This window comes from Pleurodeles waltl, chromosome 9 (assembly GCF_031143425.1).
Source record: "Pleurodeles waltl isolate 20211129_DDA chromosome 9, aPleWal1.hap1.20221129, whole genome shotgun sequence".
Lineage (NCBI taxonomy): Eukaryota > Metazoa > Chordata > Amphibia > Caudata > Salamandridae > Pleurodeles > Pleurodeles waltl.
In genome coordinates this window covers 382,714,869-382,739,417 of record NC_090448.1, presented here as the reverse complement: position 1 = coordinate 382,739,417, position 24,549 = coordinate 382,714,869, and the positions used below count along the sequence as shown (strand labels likewise).

The 24,549-nt window shown below is 46.7% G+C and overlaps 1 protein-coding gene across 8 annotated transcripts in view; it reads right to left on the bottom strand.

The window, feature by feature from the left end:
- The window catches only part of RYR1 (ryanodine receptor 1), a 1,068,376-nt gene that overhangs the window by 432,084 nt on the left and 611,743 nt on the right, over positions 1-24,549 (bottom strand). For all 8 annotated transcript variants that reach the window (XM_069206982.1, XM_069206985.1, XM_069206986.1 and 5 more), the window contains exon 57: positions 24,201-24,324. In XM_069206982.1, the coding sequence (XP_069063083.1) occupies positions 24,201-24,324 (124 nt within the window). The remainder of the gene's footprint in view (positions 1-24,200; positions 24,325-24,549) is intronic.

Here is a 24,549-nt window from a genome sequence, read left to right as displayed (position 1 = left end):
GGGGGACCTCATCCCAGGTAAGTGGAGTAAGTAGAGGTAAGTATTTGTCTTTTTTAATTAAAGTGCCAAGGGGGGCCAACTTGGGTCCCCCTGCATGGCACAGAGTGCTATGGCCATGACCAGGGGACACTGGTCCCCTGCGCTGGCCATTGGGGTGATGGGCATAACTCCTGTCTCTTCTAAGACAGGAGTCATGTGGTATGGATGGTTTTGTGTCAGAAAAAGAAGCTAGGCTTGTTAGAGGCATTTTTTTGCCTCTAACCAGCCTACCCAGCCTAACCAACCCCTTTCTCCCATACTGCCACCCCCACCCGGCTAACGTAATTTTTTTTTTTTAAGCTAGCCCACCCTTTGCACCGGCTTGTGCAATTCCATAAAAATGGGGCCCAGCTGGTGCACAGAAATGGTGCAAGCCAGTGCTGAACCTTTTGATGTATTACTGCGTTAGTGCAGTTTTGCATCAAAAAGTATTAATATGTCCCTGGGTGTACCTCCTGTGATAACAAGCACTAGGTTGCAAGAGGACTGCACTCAAAGATGTGGTGGCTGGGCCAAGTTTCAAGTCACTAGCAGGCTGTAATTTTATTCTGAGTGCAGTGTTTTCAGCTGAACGTAGAGGACCCATGCAGAGGGTAAACTTCATGTGATATGTTTAAGGTCTCCTTTGACTGCCAGGTGATCCTATAAGTTTATTTCACACATGTACAAAGGGAAGGAGATTTCAGCCCCCCCTTGGCCTACTGCATGGATGAGTCACTTTAATTGATAATGGGCAGGTTCTGGCATGAGTGAGCATCAGACAATGTATATGACTAGTACTCTGCCGCACTTTGAATTTCGTCTGGATCAATCTTTAAGTAAACTCTTGTGCTCGTGACTTTAAGAATCACAAACTTTCTCAGCAATCCCTAAAACCATAATCTCAGGTGTAAGCTCTACTTCGTATCCCACTACCCCTTTTAACACTAGCTGGACCCCTTCTTTCAACAACGTCAATTTCCCACAGGTGGCAAACATATGGGTGATATCTGCCCCAGACATCCCGCACCTCGGACAATGTATCCCCTCTGATCCACCTCATTTAGCTAAATGGGCTGGGGTATAATATAGGTCATAGACTGTCTTATAATGCTGCGCCTGTAATGCTGAGGACAATAGCATAGTATATCCGAACTCCAGTGATTTAAGAAAGTTAATACCACCGTTTTTAAACTTGCCCTCCCACTTCTCCCTAGATTTCTCTAAGTCATTAACTGTTCTGACATAAGCGTTGAGTAAATAAATCTTATTGATATATTGGGCTTATCAATTATATCCTCCAGAAAAGGATTATTTACAAACCCTTGTGCCCCCCCAGCTTTTTTACTTAAGAAATCTCTTATCTGCAGATATTTTAAAAAGTCTCTCCGCTCAAGTCCAAACTGCTCTCGGAGATCCTCGAATGACTTAACTCCAAGCCCATCATAAAAAATCTCCTAATCTTCGTATCCCTAAGAGGGCCCATTTTGCGACATAATGGTCTTTAAATATTACAGGCTGTGACGGATTATTATTTATTATAGCCTTAGAACCCGCCGTAGCGGGCTCTACCGGCTATTAAAGGCCCGCTCTCCGCGTTAAATGCCCGAGCCGAAGGCGAGGGCATTTAACAAGGGAGAGGGACTTTAATAGCCGGTAGAGCCCGCTACGGCGGGTTCTAAGGCTATTAGAACATTCTGCCACACAGGGCAGAATGTTCCATTAAAAAAAAAAATGTTCACGGAGCCCGAGGGGATTAAAATCCCCTCGGGCTCCGTGAGGCTTTGTTCACAGCTGTTGCTGTGAACAAAGCGAACATTGGAATGTTGGCGCTGCGGGCTTTTACCGGCCAGTAAAAGCCCGCAGCACTCCATTGTTTTCAATGGAGCCACCAGCATTCCAATGTTCTAATAAGGTGTAGTAATTGAATCTTTCGAGCCCAATCTTTCCGCCATGGCCGCCGGCATCTGTTGATGGCATCAAGTACCTTAAATCCTACTTTCTTTAGTACCCAGGTTTTTTAAAAATCAGCAAGCTTCCATTAGCTATTGGTCCTGTCAGCAACTCATAGATATTTGGGCAGTATTCTGCCCCAGTCTTGCCATGTTCCCCCCTCCAGCAATGTGCGCATATACTGAAAAGCCGATGCCAGCTGATATAATTTCAGATTCGGGAGAGACCACCCCCCCTTTTCCCTGGGTAAAGACATACATTTTCTCGCCCTTCTGCATTTATCATATGCCCATATAAATCTCATTACCAGCTGGTCCATCTCTTTGAACCAGGAGTTTGAAAAACTCAGTGGAATAGCCCGAAAGAGATACAACAGTTTGGGGAGAAGGATCATGTTAACCATATTGCATCTTCCCATTATTATAGACATATGTAGGTTGACTTTCCAAAGTATATTTAAATTTGATATCTGAGTGATAAATCATGCGGAGATGGAGAGACGTATCACTAATATGATTACTTTGGTGCCAGGGGTATTGCAACTGTAGCTGATGTGTATCACCAATGTAGAGGCATTCCATATTGACAAATCCTTTTTTATATTTCGGCTGGCAACTCTGCTTGATGCACTGAGGTGATTAATGTTAGTAATCGTTCATAGGGTGGTACTAATGCAATTTTCTCTGGTGTGGTCACTGTTACAACACCTATATTATTGGTAGCTCAGAATTATTTTCATTGAATATGTTACAGCTACTACAGAAAAGGTTGGAGACCCCTGACCTAAACAAACCATTTGACATGTTAGCTCGCCTAGTACGCTGGCTGCTTTCTATGATAATTAATTGTCAGGACTAGAAGAAAAGATATTACATTTTACAAGATTATAATTTATAGAATGGCCTTATGTTTTTGATCTTCATTAATGCAAGAAACCACTGTAATTAGTGGTTTATGTCAATGTGAACATATATCCTGAAATCGAGTTTCAGTGCGAGTGTAGCAATTGAAAGCTATGAAAACACAAAAGCATCAACCTTGGGAAGGTGTGAAACTCTAAAAGCACAGAGGGAAATGATTCTTAGAAACTCGGTCTTCTAAAATAATGACATTATTACAAATTGAACTATTAGATAGTGGAACTATGTAGAGCGCCTCCATCTCTAATAAGATCCATGCTACAAAAGGAGGTAGAAACAGCTGGCAACAAACAATTTGGGGCATATTTACAAGCCCCTATTGCCTTCCTGCGTCACATTAGCGCCATTTTGTTTTACACTAATGTGGTGTTAGGAAGGCTTTTTTGCAGCGCCATAAATACAAAGTGGAGCAATGCTCGCATTGCATCACTGTGCCCCCCCCTTGCGTCACATTATGCCCGCAACCAGGCATAATGTATGCAAGGGAGGGAGTTCCGGTGCTAAGAGGCCCGCAAAAATGGCACAGTGAAATCTACAAGATTTCACTGAGCCATTTTTAATGCCTTTCATGTATTGTGCTTTTGTATCAGTTTGGTAACACGTCTCTTACAGCTAGGCCTAGAGCACACACTACTAGAGGAAAGACTGCTGCTGTAGCTTTATTACGAAATGTGCCATACGTTTACTAGGCATTACTGTCTGGTTTCGGATGCTACAGCTGACAATCAGGTAGGGAAGTCTTTGTTGAGAAATCTGTTTGGTTAAAGACTGAAACTGTATTTTTGGTTTCCAAGTCCGGACTTTGTGGGATGGGCTCGCTATTCTATTCACTGCTTATGACTACTGATAAGGATTCCCTGGGACAGAAGGATAAATTGCTTACCTGTAATCCTAGTTCTCTTCCAGGAGAATCCTTACCAAAGTCGTAAGCAACCTTCCCACCTCCCCGGACTGAAACCATTACAGTTCTCAACAATTCTCTGTATACAGAAATATTTATTGTCCCTGTAAAAATGACCTGACCTAACTGTCACCTGTGGGGCATGATGGAATATGGGAGTACTGTGAGGTTCTTACCGGCACAGTGGCAGTTTTTTCTGTGTTTACTAATTGAATGCAGCCTATTGGTTAATAATGTCCTATACTCCCTTTCCTTTTGATTTTAAATAAAGGTTTATAGAAGCATTTCTATAGTCAGCCCTTTTTCTTGAATAACATAGATTATATTGACTGTCATGATTTTAAAAGAAAAAGTAAATGTAATAAGACCATTTTACCCTTTTCCATATGCTGCAGTTATGTTTATATATTTATTGATGTCAAAGCAGCTCTGTGCTTGCTGAAGCATTGGAGGTGCGGGGAAGCCTTAAGGCTTCTCCAGCAGTGCCAGGTAGCTGGTAAGGGCTTTTTAATTGAAAAATGAAAGAATTAAAAATATATAGGGACCGCAGAGGAGACCTTAAGGCTTCCCCGCGGTGCCAGATAGGCCGTAAAGGGGTTTTGCTTTTTCCCCCCCAAAAAATAATACGAAAGCCCATAAAGGGCTAGAAAAAAAGATAAAAAGAAACCCCAAAGTTCAGTGTGAAGGTCGCAGATGGGGGTTAAAGTCCATTTAAAAAAAAAAAAAAAAAAAAACATTTTTTTTAATTTTAAAATTGAGACAAATATCTCATTCTAAGTATATCAGACATCAAAGCCTTACTCTATCTCTCTCCCTCTCACTTTCTTTCTCTCTCTCTTTCAATCAATTCTCCCAGTCAGACACCCACTCAGACACTCATGCAGCCACTCACAGACCCACATAGACACTCATGCACCCACTCACAGACCCACTGCACTCACTCACAGCCCCAGTCAGACCCTCATGCACCCACTTAGACAGTTATGCACTCACTCACACACACTCAGACCGTCACACACCCACTGACACCCTGATGCACCCACTCACAGACCCACGCACACACTGATGCACCCTCTAAAACACTGATATACGCACTCTTACACCGAGACTGCCACTCTGACAGTCACTTTTATCCCCAGATACGGCCTCTCACACCTATTTTCACACCCACAGAGGCCACGGCTAACTTCTGCCCTGCATGTGCAAAAGGCCGTGCACATCAGGTTGGTTGGTTAGGGGGGTTGGCCGCAGGCACTGGCTGCAGGCCAGCCCTTACGGGCAACCCCTACTGCATACTGGAGAAGGCAGTGCATGGTGCAAGATAGGGTGCTTATGGGCAAAGGCCTGCGCTGAGGTGGTTAGATTAACGTATAGTAATTAAAATTACTAGGCTTTAAAAAAAACATAGAAATTCACTGAAAAAAACAAAGGTTACATGGATGTTATAGTTAGGCTCTGAATTTACTCGTACAAAACCGTAGAAATTCAGCAGTTATAGATACCTGAGCTAACTATAACTTGCACTCCCGTAATGCACTGCTTATGACCTCACATATTGCAACACTCATGACATGGTCAGTGACATCACTGATGACATCTCATATGACATCACTGATGACATCATCCAGTGAGTGTAAGTGGTTGTATTGATGTGTGAGTGTGTGCGTGAGTGTTTCTAAGGGTGAATGAGTGGTTGAATCATTTGCTGTATGGAAGACTGAATGGATGAATAGGTTGCTGTACAGGTGAACAAGTGACTGTGGGTAGCTGCATGTGTGAGTGAGTGGGTGTCAGAGTGGATGTCTAGGTAAGTGAATGGGTGTCACTGTATTGGTGAGTGACTTGGTGAGTCACTTGCTGTATGGATGAGTCAGTGAGTGTCTGAATAGCGTGGAGCTGGTGGTGTGGTCCCCAGGCTTGAGAGTCCGAAACAGACCCCCCTTTACATTATTATTAGCCCCGGGAAGTTGGTGATCCCTGGGGCTAAAGGGCTGCCCCGCACTCAATTTCCTAAATGCCCAGGGGCTGGTGGTCCCCAGGGTATGGGGGCTCATGCCCCCTCGCTCAAATTTCATTATAGCCCTGGGGAGTTGGTGGTCCCCAGTGCTGTGGGGGAGGCCATTGGACCTCCTCCACTTTATAAAAGCATGTTTGCTTCAGGGAATGGTTCGCCCCTGGGCGCCGAGGCCATGCGCCCCCCCACACATATTTCATTATTTGCCCTGAGGAGGTGGTAGTTCCTGGGGCTGTGGGGGGCCCTATTAAAAAGAAAGGAGTGCCCCCGGGACCTGACCCATACTGGGGGCTTATTTTTTTTTAAAGCGTGGGAGCCCACACCTTTTTTTTTTTTTGCTGTGGATTTGTGAACCCGTCACAAATTTGCGGCAAAAATTTAAAATAAAAATGATTTTTTGCCCGGGTGGGGAGTCCCTTTGGGACCAAAGCACCAGAGCTAAGGGGTCAGGGTGTTCATAACAGGGCTTCTTTTGTATTTTTTTATTCTTTTTTTCTGGAACTCGGCTTCTGCTTTACACCAAATAACAAAAAGGGCTCTTTCTGGACCAAGAGCTACCTTGCTGCCAAATTTGGTGTAATTCCGCCGAGTGTTTTTTGCGATATTGCTGTTTCATTTTTCATATGGGAATTAACATTGAAAACGCTCTAAATTTCACACACCCTATCTCGGCCCCCGCTTGACGGATCACCCCGAAACTTTCTAGACAGCAGCTCAAGTGACTGTCAAATATGTTTGGGAAATTTCATGAAGATTCATCAAGCAATGCCAAAGATATAGGCAAGCAAAAAACAGCTTTTTCTCTCGAAACTAGGTTCTAACAATAACTACCAAGTGGCGACCCCCACTACGTAATTATTATATATATATATATATACATATATATATATAAAATATATATCAAAACAAATCCCTTTCAGGCTTAGAGTGACGCATAAATTATGCAAAAAAGAAGAGAGAACTCTGACTAGTTCCCAAGTGTAGGTGGAGAGCAGCTCCAATTAGGAGCACCCTGCAACACCAGTAACACTCTAGATTTGTTCACCTCAAATGTCTGTTTATCTAGCAAAGTTTTTAAGCATAGGATTAGCGTAGTGCTTTCCACACCAAACTAGATAGAGAGTCTTTTGACATTTGTACTGAAACATCTTCAAGCATAGCATTGTCCCCGTGCCATCCTTGCCGAGATGTAAAATGACAAAAGCCATTCCAGGTTGGCTTGGATGGTATTTTACCAGTCCATAGCTGTAATATTGTGCCTGGAGTGGGGAATATAGAGGGACATGAAGGCTTTGCAAACCCTCACAATCTCGTGTTGAGACCTGATTGGCAAGCAACACTTCAACAAGGAAGTGTTGGCAGCCATATTGGGACTCAGCTGAAGCCGAATCTCAGAAAAAGAAGATGGAAAAAACACAAAAAGGGGCAAAGGTAGAGACACCCTGGCCTCTTAGCTATAATGCTTAGGTCCCAGAGTGACCACCTAGAGCTAAAAACAATTTTTGATTTTTTTTTAATGTTATTTGCGACGGATCTGTTGAAATTTAAACAAAAAAAAACAAGTGCTTGCTGATTCTAAAGCCCCTGCATGGGCCAAGTCCCAGGGGCATTCCCCTGTCCCGGGGACCAACACCTCCCCGGGGCCTCAAAGAATTGTAACCCCCACACCCCTGCAGCCCTGGGGACCGCCACCTCCCCAGGGTTTAAATCAAATTGAATGCAGGTGACGCGTTCCCCCCCTTCCCCCCCCCCCCCGCTGCCCCCGGGACCGTCACCTCCCTGGGGATTTAAACTAATTTGATGTGAGGGGGTTGCAGGGTTCCCCTGTTGCCCCAGGGAGCGCCACCTCCCTGGGGCTATAAACCAAAGTGATTCAGGGGGCCGCCAGGCCCCTCTGCAGCCCCGGGGACCGCCACATCCCCGGCCTTTAAAGAATTATAATAGGGGCTTCTCCACGCAGCCCCGGGAACCGTCACCTCGCAAACAGCTCGCCCTTGCAGAAAGCAGACTTTTCATCTGTTTCCCTGCACGCAATCATGAGTGCAGGTAAACAGATTAAAACATTGCTCCCACAAGCAGGGAGCAGCTATTTAAAGCAGCTCCCTGCTTGTGGGACCAATGCCAGCTCCCATAGGACATGGGGAGCCGGCTAGGATTGCAGAGACCTTGAGGCTCTCCCCACGGTCCTGTCAATCTCTGTCTCTCTCTCTCTCTCTCTCTCTCGCTCTTCCATTCCATAGTGGGATGGAAGAGAGAGAGAGAGAGAAATTGCATTGGTCTCTTCATACAATAACTACAGTAAGCAGTCAACTGTGACACAATGGTTACGGCCAAATACACTCACACTGAAAGTTGAAAGTTCTAGCCCAGGTGTGTGTGTGGTTATTTGCCTACTTTAAAAGTTTAAGGTTCATACTCAAAAGTGGTCTCACTCTTTTAAATTGACAAATATATATATTTTTTTTCAATTTGGCCAGAAATATTTCTTTCTAAGTATTATTATTCACCAAAGCCTAAAAAACTCTTTTTCTCCCTCTCACTCTCCTTTTCTCTCTCTCAAATTCTCTTTTTCAATCTCTTTCTACCACTCACACCCACTCAGACCCTCGTGCACCCACTCACACCCTCCTGCACCGATTCACAGACCCACCCAGTCATCTACGCACCCACTCACAGACCCACTAAGACTCTCACACACCAAATAAGACACTGATGCAATCACTCTCACACCCAGACAGACACCTTCATAGCCACTCTTACCACCAGATACACCCTCTCACACTTATTCTCACAGCCAGAGAGACAGACCGCAGTATGGGGATGGGTTGGCTGCAGGGTCTGGCCCAGGCCAGGTCCTGCGGGCAACCACCACTGTGCACGGCCAAAGGCCGTGCATGGCAGTGGTTGGATTTACGTATAGTAATGAAAATTACTTTACGTTAGAAAAACCATAAAAATTCACTGAAAAAAGCAGAGGTTACAGGGACATGTAGATAGGAAATGGAATTTAAATAAAACATAGAAATTCACTTAAAAAACACAAAGGTTACAGGGACATAATAGTTTGGCTCATATTTTAAACACCCTCACCATGCACTGGTAATTACCCCACAAATCATGGTACTCATGATATCTTCGAGAACATCACTAATAATATCAGTGCAATATTTGCTATTTAACTTTTTGATGGAAAAACTGCGCATGGCGGGGGCGCGAGCTATAGTTACATTAGGGCGCCAGTTATAGTTACTTGAGAAAACTATAACAGGTGAATTTCTATGGTTTCATATATTTCAAATGAGAGACTAACTATAACATCCCTGTAACCTTTGTTTTTTTAAGTGAATTTCTATGTTTTTTTTAATTCTATTTCTGAACTATAACGTCCTTGTAACCTTTGTTTTTTTCAGTGACTATGTATATATATATATACAGGGAGTGCAGAATTATTAGGCAAGTTGTATTTTTGAGGATTAATTTTATTATTGAACAACAACCATGTTCTCAATGAACCCAAAAAACTCATTAATATCAAAGCTGAATATTTTTGGAAGTAGTTTTTAGTTTGTTTTTAGTTTTAGCTATGTTAGGGGGATATCTGTGTGTGCAGGTGACTATTACTGTGCATAATTATTAGGCAACTTAACAAAAAAAATATATACCCATTTCAATTATTTATTATTACCAGTGAAACCAATATAACATCTCAACATTCACAAATATACATTTCTGACATTCAAAAACAAAACAAAAACAAATCAGTGACCAATATAGCCACCTTTCTTTGCAAGGACACTCCAAAGCCTGCCATCCATGGATGCTGTCAGTTTTTTGATCTGTTCACCATCAACATTGCGTGCAGCAGCAACCACAGCCTCCCAGACACTGTTCAGAGAGGTGTACTGTTTTCCCTCCTTGTAAATCTCACATTTGATGATGGACCACAGGTTCTCAATGGGGTTCAGATCAGGTGAACAAGGAGGCCATGTCATTAGATTTCCTTCTTTTATACCCTTTCTTGCCAGCCACGCTGTGGAGTACTTGGACGCGTGTGATGGAGCATTGTCCTGCATGAAAATCATGTTTTTCTTGAAGGATGCAGACTTCTTCCTGTACCACTGCTTGAAGAAGGTGTCTTCCAGGAACTGGCAGTAGGACTGGGAGTTGAGCTTGACTCCATCCTCAACCCGAAAAGGCCCCACAAGCTCATCTTTGATGATACCAGCCCAAACCAGTACTCCACCTCCACCTTGCTGGCGTCTGAGTCGGACTGGAGCTCTCTGCCCTTTACCAATCCAGCCACGGGCCCATCCATCTGGCCCATCAAGACTCACTCTCATTTCATCAGTCCATAAAACCTTATAAAAATCAGTCTTGAGATATTTATTGGCCCAGTCTTGACGTTTCAGCTTGTGTGTCTTGTTCAGTGGTGGTCGTCTTTCAGCCTTTCTTACCTTGGCCATGTCTCTGAGTATTGCACACCTTGTGCTTTTGGGCACTCCAGTGATGTTGCAGCTCTGAAATATGGCCAAACTGGTGGCAAGTGGCATCGTGGCAGCTGCACGCTTGACTTTTCTCAGTTCATGGGCAGTTATTTTGCACCTTGGTTTTTCCACACGCTTCTTGCGACCCTGTTGACTATTTTGAATGAAACGCTTGATTGTTCGATGATCACGCTTCAGAAGCTTTGCAATTTTAAGAGTGCTGCATCCCTCTGCAAGATATCTCACTATTTTTGACTTTTCTGAGCCTGTCAAGTCCTTCTTTTGACCCATTTTGCCAAAGGAAAGGAAGTTGCCTAATAATTATGCACACCTGATATAGGGTGTTGATGTCATTAGACCACACCCCTTCTTATTACAGAGATGCACATCACCTAATATGCTTAATTGGTAGTAGGCTTTCGAGCCTATACAGCTTGGAGTAAGACAACATGCATAAAGAGGATGATGTGGTCAAAATACTCATTTGCCTAATAATTCTGCACTCCCTGTATATATATATATATATATATATATATATATATATATATATATATATATATATATATATATGGAAAATGGCACTTACCCAGTATACATCTGTTCATGGCATGTTCCGCTGCAGATTCACATGCTATGCACAGGTCCTGCCATCTAGTGTTGGGCTCGGAGTGTTACAAGTTGTTTTTCTTCGAAGAAGTCTTTTTGAGTCACGGGACTGAGTGACTCCTCCTTTTCAGCTCCATTGCGCATGGGCATCGACTCTATATATATATATATATATATATATATATATATATATATATATATATATATATATATATATATTTATTAAGGAAATGCCTTCCTTGGCATGCTTACCCCCTGACTTTTTGCCTTTTGTTGATGCCAGTTATGATTGAAAGTGTGCTGGGAACCTGCTAACCAGGCCCCAGCACCAGTGTTTTTTCCCTAAACTCTACCTTTGTTCCCGCAATTGGCACAGCCCTGGCACACAGATAAGGCCCTTGTAACTGGCACCCCTGGTACCAAGGGCCCTGTGGCCAGGGAAGGTCTTTAAGGGCTGCAGCATGTATTATGCCACCCTGGAGACCCCTCACTCAACACATGCACACTGCCTCACAGCTTGTGTGTGCTGGTGGGGAGAAACTGACTAAGTGGACATGGTACTCCCCTCAGACTGCCATGCCCTTAACTCACTGCCTGTGGCATAGGTAAGTCACCCATCGAGCAGGCCTTACAGCCCTAAGGCAGGATGCACTATACCACAGCTGAGGGCATAGTTCCATGAGCACTATGCCCCTACAGTGTCTAAGCCTAACCTTAGACATTGTAAGTGCAGGGTAGCCATAAAGAGTATATGGTCTGGGAGTCTGTCAAACACGAACTCCATAGTTCCATAATGGCTACACTGAAATCTGGGAAGTTTGGTATCAAACTTCTCAGCACAATAAATGCACACTGATTTATTGCAAAATGCACAAAGAGATTCCCCCTGCATGCCAGTCTGACTCCTAGTGTTAGGCTGACTAGTTCCTGCCAGCCTGCCACAACCAGACAAGATTCTGGCCACATGGGGTGAGTGCCTTTGTCAATCTGTGGCCAGGAACAAAGCCTGCACTGGGTGGAGGTGCTTCTCACCTACCCCTGCAGGAACTGTAACACCTGGTGGTGAGCCTCAAAGGCTCATGCCTGTTGTTACAGTGCCCCAGGGCATCCCAGCTAGTGGAGATGCCTGCCCCTCCGGACACAGTCCCTACTTTTGGCGGCAAGTCCGGAGGAGATAATGAGAAAAACAAGGAGGAGTCACCTACCAGTCAGGACAACCCCTAAGGTGCCCTGAGCTGAGGTGACCCCTGTCTTTAGAACTCCTCCATCTTGATTGTGGAGGATTCCCCCCAATAGGATTAGGGATGTGCCCCCCCTCCACAGGGAGGAGTCACAAGGAGGGTGTGGCCACCCTCAAGGACAGTAGCCATTGGCTACTGCCCCCCAGATCTAAACACACCCCTAAATTCAGCGACCCTGAACCCAGGAAATCAGATTCCTGCAACCTACAATCAGAAGAAGGACTGCTGACCTGAAAACTGTGCAGAGATGACGGAGACGACAACTGACTTGGCCCCAGACCCACGGGTTTGTCTCCAGACTCAAAGAACCTGCACATCGATGCATCCAGCGGGACCAGCGACCTCTGAGGAGTCAGAGGACTGCCCTGCACCCAAAGGACAAAGAACCTCCTGAGAACAGCGGCACTGGTCAGAAACTGCAACAAACTTGCAACTTTGAAACAACTTTAAAGAGACTCTCACTTCCCCCCAGAAGCGTGAGTCTTCACACTCTGCACCCGATGCCCTGGTTCGAGTTGAGAACAACCAACACCGCAGAGAGGACTCCCAGGTGACTCCAACGACGTGGACACCCTGAGTCGACCCCCCTGCACCCCCACAGCGATGCCTGCAGATAGGATCCAGAGGCTTCCCCTGACAGCGACTGCCTGGTAACAAAGGAACCCGACGCCTGGACCAAGCACTGCACCCCCAGGACCGAGGGGAACCACCTACCAGTGCAGGAGTGACCAGCATCCTAGCCCAGTCGGTGACTGGCACGAGAAGCGCCCCTGTGCCCTGCCTGCATCGCCAGAGTGACCTCCGGGTCCCTCCATTGCTTTCAATAGCAAACCTGACGCCTAATTTGCACACTGCACCCGGCAGCCCCTGTGCCGCTGAGGGTGTGTTTTGTTTGCTTGTCCCCCCCGCTCCGTGCTCTACAAAACCCCCCTCGTCTGCTTCCCGAGGATGCAGGTACTTACCTGCTAGCAGACTGGAACCGGAGCACCCCTGTTCTCCATAGGTGCCTATGTGTTTTGGGCCCTCCTTTGACCTCGGCACCAAACCGGCCCTGTGTTGCTGGTGCTGTGGCTTTGGGGTTGCCTTGAACCCCCCACTGTGGGATGCCTATGCCCAGGAGACTGACTGTGTAAGTGCTTTACTTACTTGAGAAACCTAACCAATCTTACCTCTCCCAGGAACTGTTAATTTTTGCAGTGTCCAGTTTTAAAATACGTTATTGCTATTTTAACCAAAACTGTGTGTCCTACTGTTTTAAAACAAAGTTCTATACTTACCTGCGTGAAGTACCTTGCATTTTATGTACTTACCTAAAATCTTGAATCTTGTGGTTCTAAAATAAATTAAGAAAATATATTTTTCTATATAAAAACCTTTTGGCCTGGAGTTAAGTCTTTGAGTGTGTGTTCCTCATTTGTTGCCTGTGTGTGTACAACAAATGCTTAACACTACCCTCTGATAAGCCTACTGCTCGACCACACTACCACAAAATAGAGCGTTAGTATTATCTAGTTTTGCCACTATCAACCTCTAAGGGGAACCCTTGGACTCTGCACACTATCTCTCACTTTGAGATAGTATATACAGAGCCAACTTCCTACAGCATAGATCTCTGAGTCTGTTAAAACTATCAGATCCGTTTTGATATCCTTTGAGAACTCATTGTCCCTAAAGAACTCCATTCTGCTCCATTCTTTACCTGATTTCAGCTCTGTGAAGGAATCTGGCACTTAACCTTGAGACCCAGACCACACGTGTGCTTCCCACTGCGGGCTCATTGGAGAACCCTATGGGCATCCAGATTATGTCCTAGCCAGGCCATTCCCGCGCACCCTGTTCCTGAGGATTGTCACCAGTGACTCCCTTCTTTAGAAACTGCATTACTTTTCATAATCTCTCTCTTGGGCTCATTGTATCCCCTGAGACCTGATGATGATTCCACTATTTTTATTGGGATCAACATGGTGTCAACTTTAAAAGCACAGATGCTATATCATTGTTGAGAACGTGCTGTTTATGTGTTTGTTAATACCCTTGTCGATCTTGATTTATCGCTTGAGTATAGCACTACTTAAGAGAGCACCCAGCACGTTTATTCTGCACCAATATTCACTGTGTTGCTATGTGCGTTTAAATTGTTTTTCATAAACTTCTTTGAATATATTTTAATCATCATTTGATTCTTTGCATCTAAGTTTTGTTACTAGGGACCAAAGTGTTTTTTGTTATAGTTATTACCTCAGGTCCCCGGTGGGCCTTGAGTCTCCCTTATTGAAATATTATTACTTCTTGTTTATCTTGGCACAGCACGGACATGATGGCAAAATGTGCTTGAAGCCGAGGCACCAGACGTCATGGGTGTCTGTCACCAACATTTGTCAGTGACAGTCACGGCATAGTTTAAACCCTGTAGTTTTAGGGGGTGACATTATCTACACACTGAAGCAAATCTGAGGAAAAAGTGAGGGGATTGGAGAAGCTTTGGATCCACGCCAGCAGGTGCAGATAAAGAAACTGACGTCAACATTCATAGATGGCTCAGATATTAAGGTCCCAACATCACATCCAGGGTAGGACGAAACTGACGCTCTGCTGCAAGACGCCACCTAATGATGCATAAGGGGAAGCCATTGAGGAAAGCTTCGGATCCAGTGTGACACCTGGGGAATTTCACAGGGCCAAGAATCTGCAGTAAACGTCTCTATCAGAAAGTCGGGCATTACAGTCTTTCTGCCTGCCCCCACCAGCACATTGACACCAGGGAAAATAAAAATAAAACAGAGAGGTGGAAGAGGCCAACAAATTATTTGTAGAGACTCTATCTAGCTGCAGATTCCTTACCTTAGGATTCCCTGGCGTCAGCTTCGAATCCGGAATTTTTCTGCTGAGCAGTACCCTGCACGTGCCGTCGGGTGGCGTCGTTCGGATCTGCATGCGTCGCCCGGCTCCGCGTGGCGTTGTCAGCGTCATTGGAGCCTTCTGTGATGTCACGGTTGTCTATATAGATGCCACCTCAGCGCCTGTACGGCAGTTCTTTTTCCACAACTTTCCATGCAAGAGCGCAGAGTCATGGAAGAACCAACAGTATTTAGTTTTTTCACTTGATTGTTTGAAGCAAAAGACATGCCCTTAAGAGAGGCAAAAATACCAAAACAAATATGTATATATAAATATACACAGAGCGGGGAGGCTTGGGTGGGTGTAAGGAATCTGCAGCTAGATAGAGTCTCTACCAGATAATTTGTTACTGAAGGTAAGTACCTTGTTCATCTTATAGAGACTTCTAGCTGCAGATTCCTTACCTTAGAATAGATACCCAAGCTATAACTCCTGGTGGTGGGTCTTGAGGATATATTTCATACCAGGAAGTCCTGCAGGACCTAGAGGGCAAAATGCCCCTCTCTCCTTACCTGGCTATCCAGGCAGTAGTGCCTTGCAAAAGTGTGCAATGAAGCCCCCATTGCCGCTTGGCAGATGTCAATTACCGGCACGCCACAAGCTAACACAGTGTTAGCAGCTTTTCCTCTGGAAGAGTGAGCCATCAGACCCTCCGGAGGCTGCTTCTTGGCCAAAGCGTAGCACATCTTTATACAGAGAACAACCCAGCGTGAAGTGGATCATTTCTGGACTGCCCAACCCTTCTTTGCACCTACGTATCCCAAAAAGAGTTGGTCGTTCACCTGGAACTCTTTTGTGCGGTCAAGGTAAAACGATAATGCTCTTTTTGGGTCCAGCCGATGGAGACGCTCCTCTTCCTTAGAGGGATGCGGTGGTGCAAAGAAGGTGGGCAAGGTGATATTTTGACCCAGATGGAAAGGGGTCACCACCTTGGGAAGGAAAGAGGCACAAGTTCTGAGGACCACTTTATAGGGATATATCGTGAGATAAGGCGGGTTCGATGATAAAGCCTGCAGCTCACTCACTCTCTTGGCAGATGTAATTGCCAACAAAAAGGCTGTTTTGATAGTGAGCAGCCGGAGAGGACAGTTATATAAGGGCTCAAAAGGAGCTCACATTAGGAAAGTAAGAACAAGATTAAGATCCCACTGGGGCATGACAAAAGGCACAGGTGGAAACATATACACAAGGCCTTTTAAAAATCTTTGCACGATGGGAGACTTGAACAAAGATGGCTGGTCGGGCAAGCGTAGAAAAGTTGATAAGGCAGCAAGATAGCCCTTGATAGTCCCTAAGGAGGAACCATGTTGGGCGAGAGATAGAATAAACAAGAGGATATTAGATAGAGAAGAAGAAAGAGGATCAATAGACCTCTCTCTACAATATGAAACAAAACGTTTCCACCGGCAGGTGTAAATCGACTTATTAGAAGGACGCCTGGCTGCCAGAATGATATCACAGACTTCAGAAGGGAGGTCATAAACTATCAACTGTCGCCGCTCAACCTCTATGCATGAAGCCGTAAAGTTGACAGGTTTGGGTGGAGAACCTTCCCCTGCTGCTGCGACAGAAGATCCTACCGAAGAGGCAACCTGATTGGAGGACTGATGCTCATTTTGAGAAGCTCTGGATACCAAACTCTCTGTGCCCAATCCGGAGCCACTAGGATTACTTGGGCCTGGTCGTTCTTGATTTTCTTGAGAACTCTGGGCAGAAGTGGTATGGGCGGAAAGGCGTACAGGAGGCCTGAACTCCAACCACGTCGAAAAGCATCGCTTAGCAATAGCCCCCTCGGAAACTCCAACGCGCAAAACTACTGACATTGCGCATTCTCTACAGAGGCTAAGAGATCTAACCAAGGCTTTCCCCACTGCTGAAAGAGTCCTTGCGCCACCTCCAGACGGAGATACAATTTGTGATCCGCTAAGCATTGACGGCTGAGTTCGTCCGCCATGGTGTTCAGAGAACCTGCCAGGTGTTGAACCACCAGGGTTATGCCCTGCTGTTCCAGTCCTGTCCAGAGACGCAGAGCCTCTTAGCAAAGGGTCCACGACCCCACACGGCCCTGCTTGTTGCAGTACCACATTGCAATGGTGTTGTCTGTGAACACCTGCACTACCTTCCCTTTCACAACAGGAAGAAATGCCTTTAATGCAAGTCCAATCGCCGAAGCTCCAAAAATTCATATGGAGCCCGGATTCCGCCAGAGACCAAAGACCCATGATCTCCATCTCTCCCAGATGGCCGCCCCATCCCAGAAGTGACGAATTTGTCACTACTGTGAGATCTGGTTGGGGAAGGGAGAGGAGTCTGCCTTTAACCCAATCGCAGTTCACTAACCACCACTGCAGATCCTTTGCAGTCCCCAACGAAATCTGAACCACGTCGGTAACATTTCCCTGATGCTGTGCCCATTGGAACTTCAGGTCCCACTGCAGAGCCCTCATATGCCATCTGGCATGTCTGACTAATAGAATGCAGGAAGCCATGAGTCCCAACAGCCTCAGAGTCTATCTCACCGAAATCCAGGACAGAGCACAGATGCCGAAACATCAGTATCGCAACCTGAATATCCTGGACTCGCTGCTCGGGAGGATAGGCCCGACACTGTACTGTGTCCAGAACAGCTCCGATAAAAGTGAGCTTCTGAGAGGGAGTTAGGTGTGACTTCAGTACATTGATAGTGAACCTCAGCGAATGAAGGAGGTCCGCCATCATCTGGAGATGGGTGACAAGAGCCTGGGGCGTGAGAGCCTTCAACAGGTAATCGTCAAGGTAGGGGAAAACTGAAATCCCTGACCTGCGCAGATGAGCCTCCACAACCGCCATCACCTTTGTGAACACCTGAGGGGCACTTGTGAACACCGAAAGGGAGCACTGTAAAATGAAAATGCATGTGGCCCACCTTGAACCGCAAGTAATGCCTGTGGACGTGCAGGATGGGGATATGAAAATACGCATCCTGCAAGTCCAACGCTGCCATCCAGTCTCCTTAGTCTAGGGCAGACAAGACCTGAGCAAGAGCGAGCATCTTGAATTTCTCCTTCTTGAGGAAGAGATTGACATCCCTTAAATCCAGGATAGGGCGAAGGGAATCAGAAAGTAGCGGGAGTAACAACCACTGCCTTCTTCTGACATCGGGACCCTTTCTATGGCTCCCTTGGCCAAGAGAGCTGTAACTTCCTCGGAGAGCAAAACCAAATGGTCCTCCATCAGCTGTTCTTTTGTCGGAGGGATAGAGGGAGGAAAAGACTGGAAGGGGAGGGAATAGCCCTTCCGTATGATCTGCAAGACCCAATTGTCCATTGTGATGGAAAGCCAGTGAGGGAGATGAAATTGAATCCTCCCTCCAACTGGACAGACATTGTCCTGCAGAACCACACTAGGAAGGCTTGGGCGTAGTGGAGGGGTACTGTATAGTGGCTGACCGCTGGCCAGACCCTTTGGGTCTGATGGTACCACAACCACTTCTTCTCCCTGGATGGTGTGAAGCCTAAGGACGGTGGCTAAGTTGTGGCTGGTGTGGTACTGCGCCCCTTCCGAAGCCTCAAAAGGGGCGCAAGACAGACTGCTGTCGAGCTGACGCTGAGAGGCCCAAGGATCTGGCTGTAGCTCGAGAATCCTTAAACCTCTCAAGCGCGGAGTCTGCCGTCTCACCAAAAAGGTGTGAGCCATCAAAGGGCATGTCCATCAAACTCGACTGGACATCCCCTGAAAAGCCAGTTGAACGTAGCCAGGCGTGGCGACGTAGGGCCACTGTCGATGCAATCGCTCTACCCAGCGAGTCGGTCGTGTCCAATCCACACCTGATAGTAAACTTGGCTGCATCCCTCCCATCCTAACAGCCTGGGTGAGAGTGTCCCGCACACCCTCCGGGACCTGGGGCAGCACCTGTGCCACTGTATCCCATGAAGTATGCGTATGGGAAAAACGGCCCAATAGGCAAGAGGTGTTTACTGACCTTAATGCCAGGCTGGATGAAGAAAACATTTTCTTTCCAAGCTGATCCAGCCTCTTGAATTCCCTATCTGGGGGAGCGGAAGGGGAGGCACCACAGGAAGTAGAGGCTTGGACCACCAAGCTCTCCGGGGTGGGGTGTTGGGTAAGGAAAGTAGGGTCGCTCGGAGCGGGTCCATGGCGGTGGCCGACCATCCTATTAACAGGAGCACCTGTGCTGGGTTTGGATAATGTTCCCCGAAGGTCGTCCGTTAGGGCCTCATTGAAGGGCAACATCGGCTCTGATGTAGTCACCCCCAGCTGAAGCACCTCTGCCAGGAGATTAGTCCTGACTGGCACCGTGGGCAAGTCTAGGTCCAAGACCTCAGCCGCCCTACACACCACCATAGCATAAGAAGCTCCCTCCTCCGTAGCCACATTAGGAGTAGAGAGCATACCAGTATCTGGAGATGTGTCCAGTCCACTGGCCTCCCCTAGATCCTCGTACCAGTCCTGTTCATGTTCCAGGTCGTACTCTAAAGGGTCCTCAGACCCCTCCCACTCCTCTCCTGTGCCTGACTGATCACAATAAGGCTCAGGCAATGATCTGGGCCGAATTGGCGGCGTTGAAGTTGGAGTTGGCGTCGTAAGACGTCGCTCCGGCTCCGGATCATCCGGAATGAGGATGGGGCTACCATTGGTGGGCTCCGGTGGTAAAGGAAGCGTCAACGTCGGACCTGGCGCTGGAGGAGGTCGACTGTGAGGGACCGGTGCTGGTCCAGTTCCGGTATCGGATCCTGGGGTCCCCAATGGCGCCAAGGCCAAAGCCGCCGACGTCAAACCTGATGGGACCCCTGCTGCCCCAGTGGGGCCCGAAGACCCACCCAAGGGTCGCTCCAGTCCCCGGAAAAGGGGAAGTCGCAGACTCGACGCTAGCGATGACTCCACGGAACCACCGCCCCGAAAGTCAACATTCCCTAGACGCCTCGTCGGCCAATGGGTGTGCCAAAGTCGAAGTCCGCTTGGACTTCTTCTTCTTCTTGTGCCTCTTATCTGAGTGATCGGATGACCTCGAATGCAAGGAAGAGGACTTGGGGCTCCAGGAGCGGTGCTGCGACCTCCTACTGCGGGACATGACCTCCTCGGAGTCGCGCTGACCAAAGATGGCTGTTGGGCCGTAAGAAGTTTGAGGGATCTCTCCTTCAAGGCCTTCGGAGCCATGGCCCGACAGTCGGAATATGAAGTGGAGTCCTGATCCTTCTCTAAGCACCAGAGACACACTTGGTGCGGATCGGTAACCTATATGGTGCGATGACATACACCACACGGTTTGAATCCAGTTTTTCTAGAAGACATGCTATCAAACACTCAAGAAAAAAGCTCGACATCCGTCGAAGAAAAGAGTAGCTCTCATCCGGATCTGAGCTTAACCGGCGTGTAAGGAAAAGAAGTGACATACACGCGCCGAGGTGATGTCTATATAGACAACCGTGGGGGTGATTCTCACCCTGGCGGGCGGCGGAGGCCGCCCGCCAGAGTTCCCTCCTCCAGAATACCGCACCGCGGTCATTAGACCGCTGCGGGTATTCTGGGTTTTACACTGGGCTGGCGGGCGACAGCCAAAAGGCCGCCCGCCAGCCCAGTGTAAACCTACCTTCCCACGAGGACGCCGGCTCCGAATGGAGCCGGCGGAGTGGGAAGGTGCGACGGGTGCAGTGGCACCCATCGCGTATTTCAGTGTCTGCAAAGCAGACACTGAAATACAAAGTGGGGCCCTCTTACGGGAGCCCCTGCAGTGCCCATGCCAGTGGCATGGGCACTGCAGGGGCCCCCAGGGGCCCCACGACACCCCATACCGCCATCCTGTAACAGGATGGCGGTATGGGGTGTCAGAATCCTCCATGGCGGCGCAGCGAGCTGCGCCGCCATGGAGGATTCATTTGGGCAGCGGAAAACCGGCGGGAGACCGCCGGTTTTCCACTTCTGACCGCGGCCAAACCGCCGCGGTCAGAATGCCCAGCGGGGCACCGCCAGCCTGTTGGCGGTGCCCCCGTCATTTTAGCCCTGGCGGTCTTGGACCGCCAGGGTTAGAATGACCCCCCTTGACGTCACAGACGGCTCCAACGATGCTGACGACGCCACGCAGAGTCGGACGGCACACACGGATCCGAACAACGCCACCCGATGGCGCGCAGGGTACTGCTCAGCTGAAAAATTCCAGATTTGAAGCTGACGCCAGGGAATTCTAAGGTAAGGAATCTGCAGCCAGAAGTCTCTATCAGATATAGTGTCTCTGTCCTCCCTGGATGGGGTTTGGGAGCAGATGAGGGTATTTACCTAAGAGGAACGTATCAAAACAGGGTCAATGACAGTCCCTTCAACCGATGTACCAGGGTCGGACCCTTCACCTATCACCCCTTCTAGGTGAGGGGGCTGAAGGTCTACTTGACCCAATACAGGATGCTGATCTTTCGGATGGTTACCTTGAACTGGGTGCATATGGAAGAACTGCAATGAGAACTATGGTTGTTGAACTAAATTGTACCTTGATAAATACACGGTTACTAGTGAAACATGCAGTGGAAACCTTCAATCATCTTAGTGGGTATAAGTTTTTATTCATCACAGAAATCTGGCCATCCGATGACTCCATACCTGATTAGGCTGCTGTCAGTCCTCAGATTTTAAAACACATCATCTCTTCTAACCAAGCAAGAAAGGTTGTAATTTGGAAATAGTCTTTAATAGGCACCTTGAAGTCACTATAATATTTTGCCCAAGCAGAATTATTGGGCTTTCAGATATCACTTACCTCTTCTCTAAATGTAAGTGCCCCAGGGCCTATTCTAAGATCGGTAACTCTTTGCAGACTTTTCTTCCATAATTGTCAATCTTGCATCTTTTATTATTGAAGGGGACTTCAAACATTTAGACAGAGCTGCCAAATAATACATCTGCGATGGCACTAATCAGTTCCTTAGCTGCCCCAAATCTCTTGCAACTGGTCAAGGGGAACTGCTCATCAGGCTGGTCACTGTTTGGACCGTAGTTTTACTCACCAGGATCTATTATGTTGTGGACGTACCATGCCAGTGATTTGGTTGCATCAATTTTTAGTCTGATTTACTATTTCTCCCACTTTACTTGACAACTAACTTTCTCCCGGTGGTAATTTAAGTGACACCTGCCACCAGTGGTCTAAATTCTCTATCGTCACCTTTACTGCTGCCTTAAATTATTTAGGCCCAGATAAATTCAAGAACTGTCACATCTAGTGAGCCTTTTTCAAAGCGGGTCACATCAGTAACTGACTGGGTCCTTCCTATGTCGGATGGGAGGTTTCTCAGATCTCACCCTTCTGCACTGTGTTATGACTCCTAGCTCAGAGAGGCGATACTAGTATGTAAAAGGTTCAAATGTATATGGCAAGCCCAGCATGACCAGGAGACAAAAAAGGACCTCCTTAAGGAGCATAAAAACAACTCTCCTCCACTATGGCTAATAAGCATGCCTACCCAATTCTGAATGCCCTTAATGCAGCAAAGGAAGCCTTTTCAATCTGGCTCGGCCTTGTTTGGTTTCCAATTCAGGGGTCACTTCTCTGTTTAATTTAAATTTGTCATGTTCTGTAGTCATGGGAGAGCTCTTCCAACTATCTCTTCCGGCTCTTCTCTAGACCCCCTGCCTCCAACTATATGGCAATGGGCCACCTCTGTTCTTGCACAAACCCTTTACTCGTCTTTAATAATTCTTTTCTCACAGTCTTGGTTCCTGAGGTTTGGAAGAAAGCATTGGTTATTCTGTTTCTTTAAAAAAACTAGAGCAGACCCCTCTTGTCTGAACAACTCTTGTCCAATCTGATTACTTCCCCATTTGGGTAACATCACAGAGAAGTTCAATAACCAACAGCTCTCCTCCTGTCTCAAGGAGCACAGGATCCTGTATCCCACTCAATCTGGCTTCAGGCCTTCTTTTAGAGCAGAGACAGTAATGTTCTGGACCATTGGTGATATTTGATGCTAGCAGACCAAGGTTCATGTTTTGCTGTGGTGCTGCTAAATTTATCTGCCTCTTTTGACACAGTGTACCATGAGAGACTGATCTGCAGGCTATCTGAATCCGGGATTAGTGGACTTGCCTTGGACTGGATAAATCCTACCTGCACCCACAGGCCCAAACTGTTTTTCTAGCACCTTTCTATTTCGAGTTCAAACCACTGAACTAGTTTTTGTTCTTGAGCTCCACATCCAATCTGGATGTACAACTGTTTGCTTAACTGATCAGTTATTTTGGGTTCAGCATCATGAGCTGTGTGGTTGACCTTCAAAGATTTCTTTTACAACATCTCTGGGTCAGCTTTAATGCTTTTTGTATTGGCAGCAGCTGAGAGTCTGTTAGACAATTCTCTGAAATTCAATTCAGATAAGACAGAGACCTTATATGTCCCTAGTCAGAATGCCACTACAACACTCCTGACTGACTTTTAGCCAAGCCAAGTGTGCTCTCCTCCTTGTCAAACAGGTACAGTTTGTAAACTACGATTTCATTTTGATGCAGACATTTCCATAAACAGACAGGTAAAATACCTTTCATCAACTCGACTTTTGTTAAGGCCAGTACTGTGTAAAATTCTTCTGGCACTTCATCCTCAAGCTCCGGGTAGGACAGGCAACAATTCTTAGTTGACTCAAGTGCTGTAATTCCTTGTTTTGTAGACTCCCCTTCCAGTCCGAAACACTGCCTGAAGCGTTTTAAAAATGCTGCTATCAGCCTCATGTTACAGTGGCTTCACTGGTCCTCTGTCTCAACTGCTCTGAATACCATACACTGGCTGCCTATCATGGATAGAATCTCTTTCGAAGCCCTCTGCATGGCTTTTCATCATGGTAGAGCATCTTACCTGTAACAGAAGTTCACAAAAATACCTTCCTTTGAGCCAGTTGAGATCTTATGTTGCTAATATTCTGGTTATCATGAGATATGGCCAATCCAGACTGGATGGTGTGCTTTCTCTGTGGTTGCGCTCACACATTGGAATTCTCTGCCTATCCATATGTGACTCTACACAATGTCTTTTAGGAAAGGTATGAAAACTTGGCTCTATTTGCAGTAGAGTAAGTGTCCTTGTCCCTATTCTTTTAGCCCTACTAACCAGGGTTCCATTAGTGCCAGGATGCCTTTCGTGTAACAGTGAGCTTAAGAAATACATTTTACATTACATCATATTACCTTGTTACAGCATAGCCATTAATCTGAAGGAACTTCAACAGCTCGTGGGCCTTCTCTCTATCCCGGGCCTTCTCTTTGGCGGTGAGTGTATCATAAGGAACAAGCAGTGGGTGGGTCCCCCCTCCTGAGATGCAATGGGATAAGAAGAGAAATGTAGTAGCTCAATTTTGTTCCTCAAAGAGTCTATTTGGAAGGGGAGGGGTAGGCACAAGGTGGTAATGAGAAGTGGATAGGAAGAAATACAGGAACGGGAAAGAAGGGGAAGAGGCCAGAAAGGTATTAAAAGGAAAGAAAGGGGAGGGTAAGTGGATAAGCAGAGAATGGAGGGAAACAGGAGGGGATTGCCTGA